The 3,706-nt window shown below is 46.0% G+C and overlaps 1 protein-coding gene across 1 annotated transcript in view; it reads left to right on the plus strand.

The window, feature by feature from the left end:
• GSPT1 (G1 to S phase transition 1) overlaps positions 1-3,706 on the plus strand; it is a 40,344-nt gene continuing 36,638 nt past the window's right edge. Inside the window, exon 1 of the mRNA XM_003800896.3 lies at positions 1-292. Within this exon, the coding sequence (XP_003800944.1) occupies positions 37-292 (256 nt within the window). The 5' untranslated portion in view covers positions 1-36. The remainder of the gene's footprint in view (positions 293-3,706) is intronic.

The following is a 3,706-nucleotide window of genomic DNA, read 5'->3' on the forward strand; positions in this document are numbered from 1 at the left end:
AGCGAGTCGGCGCCCGACTGCTGGGACCAGGCGGACATGGAGGCCCCCGGGCCGGGCCCGTGCGGTGGCAGCGGCGGCCCTTTGGCGGCGGCGGGGACCGAGGCCCAGCGTGAACACCTCAGTGCGGCCTTCAGCCGGCAGCTCAACGTCAACGCCAAACCCTTCGTGCCCAACGTCCATGCCGCCGAGTTCGTGCCGTCCTTCCTACGGGGTCCGGCGCAGCTGCCGCCTCCTCCAGCTGGCGTCGTCGCCAACAATCACGGAGCCGGCAGCGGCGCGGGAGGCCCTCCGGGTAAAGGGCCGAGACGCTGGGCAGCCCCGGGGAGGCGGGAGGGGACGTCGGGCAGCCGGCGTGGGGGCTGTAGCCCACATGGAGTAGGGGTGCGGCCTGGGGACGCGCGGCCGTGGGCCCTGGTCGGCACGTGGGGCGCTGACAGTGGCGCCGGGCGCCGGCAGGCCTGGGTGGGGCGGCGGTGGGCCGGGCAGGGAGGGGCGGCGCGTCGGAAGACCCCGCGGGCCTGAGCCCCGCCTCTCCCTGCCCTGGGTGGGGGGCTGCGGTTACCCCCGGAAGTAGGAACCGTATGGGACCAAGCAAGGGCAGCGGCTGATGAGTGCCACGAGACCCAGCAGGGAGGACAGATGGAGCCAGGAGTTGGCCGGGTGGGCGTTGAGAGGTCCGAGGAACTGGGGAGGACAAATGCTCGGGTTTCCATTCACCTTGGGCCCAGCCGAGAGCGCGTCTTTTGGTGCAATTTCTACTATTAAAACTGGAATTACGTTTTAAATATCTACGGCACGAACCGTCCCGAAGGAATCCCAAGATGCATTGCAGTCTTGTGATCGGGCAGAAACTGTTGGCTATCTATACAGGGATCTTTTCACCCTTAGAAAGTTCACAAAGTTAGGATTCTTGACTTAATGTGTGGTAGGAAACTGTATTGTGCCCTTTTTCTTAAGTGGGTCTTAGACTTGTCTTCTTTGTCAGTAACACGTTTAGAATTTTCCTTGTTATAAAATCGTTGATCTTATTCCCATACTTGGTATAACTTTGTGTTAATGTGTCAAGTAATCTAATCCATTTCTTCAGACACTTGAGAATTTGTATAACTTAATAGTTGTCACGTGCCTTTCTGACTGTAGCTAAATCATACTTTATATGAGTTCAAGTTCCGTCTGTAAAAATCTTCCTGAATTTAGGGGCTGCTTAAGTGGTAGGTAGCAGGCTTTCAGGTACTGATTTTATAGGAATGTCAAATGAATGAACTTAAGTATTCTCATAATGGTGTTTTAGAGACTATCATCATTACATTTACATTAAAGAGAAAATGAAAAAGTAAGGAAAAGACTGAATGTCTTTTTTTCATTATTTAGCCAAGATATTAGTGGGCTAGATCACAGACTTTTTCCAGGTCATTTTAAGTGAGAGCATACATAGTATTGTTTTCTCTCATTAAAGTTCTGTATTGTAGTATTTCTTAGATAAATGAACGTTGTAAAAGTGCTGTACAAGTTTCATTTCTTCATAAACTTGCCAGTTTGCTCTCTAGAGGTAAAAGGACAAGAGTTTGTGACATAGGTATGTGAACACACAGTTTGGATTTGGTTGTTTCATTGACTGTGGTATTTTACTTGTGTGGGTGGTTAATGTTTTCCTTTTGATTTTGAACAAGGAAGTTTAGCTTTTAATCCTTGACCTCAAACCATTTTGATGACTACCTAAACTAGTTTAGTTACCAGCTCCTCAAATTGCCAGATTCCCTGTAAATGGATTTTCTTTCTTACCCTCATTCCTTGCTCTGGAGCCACCATAACCACTGGCTAGAGTTAGGACTCTAAAGCTAGGCCAGTCATCGAGGGGAACCATCCATACAGCAGTGGTCTAGGAATGGTTACCATTGAGTAACTTGACAGTACCTCTTACAGAGGTTTTTCTCTACTTGGTATTTGCTAATTTGTAGTCTTATTTTTAATCCTTGTCTCTTTGAAAGTGTTAGACATTAGAGATAAAGTCTATAAGGAAGTTGTTGGTAAGAAAAGTCCCTACATTATGGTGAGCTTTATCCCCCTTCAGTTGGAAACCTATTCTTTTTTTTTTTTTGCAAGAGACAGAGTCTCACTTTGTTGCCCTTGGTAGAGTGCTGTGGCGTTACAGCTCACAGCAACCTCCAACTCCTGGCCTTAGGTGATTCTCTTGCCTCAGCGTCCGGAGTAGCTGGGACTACAGGCGCCCGTCACAACGCCCGGCTATTTTTTTGTTGCAGTTTGGCCAGTATCCTGTTTGAACCCGGCACCCTTGGTATATGGGGCTGGTTCCCTACTCACTGAGCTACAGGTGCTGCTGGAAACCTGTTTTTGGTGTTACCAATTTTACTAACTCCTTCTACCAAAGTGCCAGTTAATGTTTAAAAAATTGTCTTGTGTATCATGTCTGTTTGGAAAGAATGGCTTTTCTAAATTGTGGTCCAAAATTATGTAGGATTACATAATCATTCTGGTCCATAAAAAGTCACAATCAGATAATGATGCTTGGGAAAAAATGGAAATAGCATCTAGACTGAAACTAACAAAGGGAGAACCAAGAAGTTTGTGAGGTTTTTTTTGATAGTGAGGAAATGGATAATAATAGGGCTTGTTTAAAAAGTGTGTTTTCTTTTGTTATTAAGCCATAGCTGAAATTTGTGGTGGATCATGTTAAAATAGATGCAAGGCTCGGCGTCTATAGCTCACTGAATAAGGCCACCAGCCACATACACCAAAAGCTGGCAGGTTCAAGCCCAGCCCAGGCCTGCTAAATAACAATAACTACAACCAAAAAATAGCCGGGCAATGTGGTGGGGGCCTGTAGTAGTACCAGCTACTGGGGAGGCTGAGGCAAGATAATCCCTTAAGCCCAAGAGTTTGAGGTTGCTATGAGCCGTGATGCCACAGCACTCTACCGAGGACAACATAATGACACTCTGTCTCAAAGAAAAAATAAAATAGATGCCAGGAGAGCTGTTGAAGGAGCCTAGAGATCAAACTTCTAGAATAACTTTTATAATGTGCCTGTCTAGGATGAATATCTATCATTTCTCCCGGAACAGGTTGGTTTGTCTGTATTTTTCTTTTCTTTTTCTTTTTAAATAGCTACAGTGCTGCCTTGAGCAACCAGCGGAGGAAGATGCTTTTTGCACAGTGTCATTCATCTTCACTGGAAGGCTGCTGGTGATGCCTGTCTCCAGATTCAGTGTTAACTTTGGATCTCTGAAAATTTAAGAACATAGGTTTCCAGAGAAGTGATTAAGTAGAACCCATTTAGGTATAATTAAGTGTAATTCAGAGCTAAGTAAATTGGCCAAGTGACTGTCATTAAAATAGAGGATTTGAAATGAATGAAAGTATAGAAGAAGAAAAAGCTAAATGTGTATTAAAATAAAAGTTTTCTCTGATAGAAAGTACTTATTTTAAGTTCCACCTTGCACCTAGCCATCTTTTTTTCACTAGTGAGACACAGTCTCACTTTGTCACTCAAGCTGGAGTGCAGTGGCTTAACTGTAGCCTTGAACTCCTGGGCTCAAGCAGTCCTCCTGCCTCAGCCTCCTAAATATCTAAGACTACAGGCTTATACTGCAACCTTGGCTGATTCTGTTTTTTTACAGGGTCTTGCTACATTGCCCAGCTGGTCTCACCACTGGTTGCTTCAAGGAGTCTTCCTGCCTTGGCCTCC

The sequence above is a fragment of the Otolemur garnettii genome, unplaced genomic scaffold (assembly GCF_000181295.1).
Source record: "Otolemur garnettii isolate 467f Iridium unplaced genomic scaffold, OtoGar3 scaffold00189, whole genome shotgun sequence".
Taxonomy (NCBI): Eukaryota; Metazoa; Chordata; class Mammalia; order Primates; family Galagidae; genus Otolemur; species Otolemur garnettii.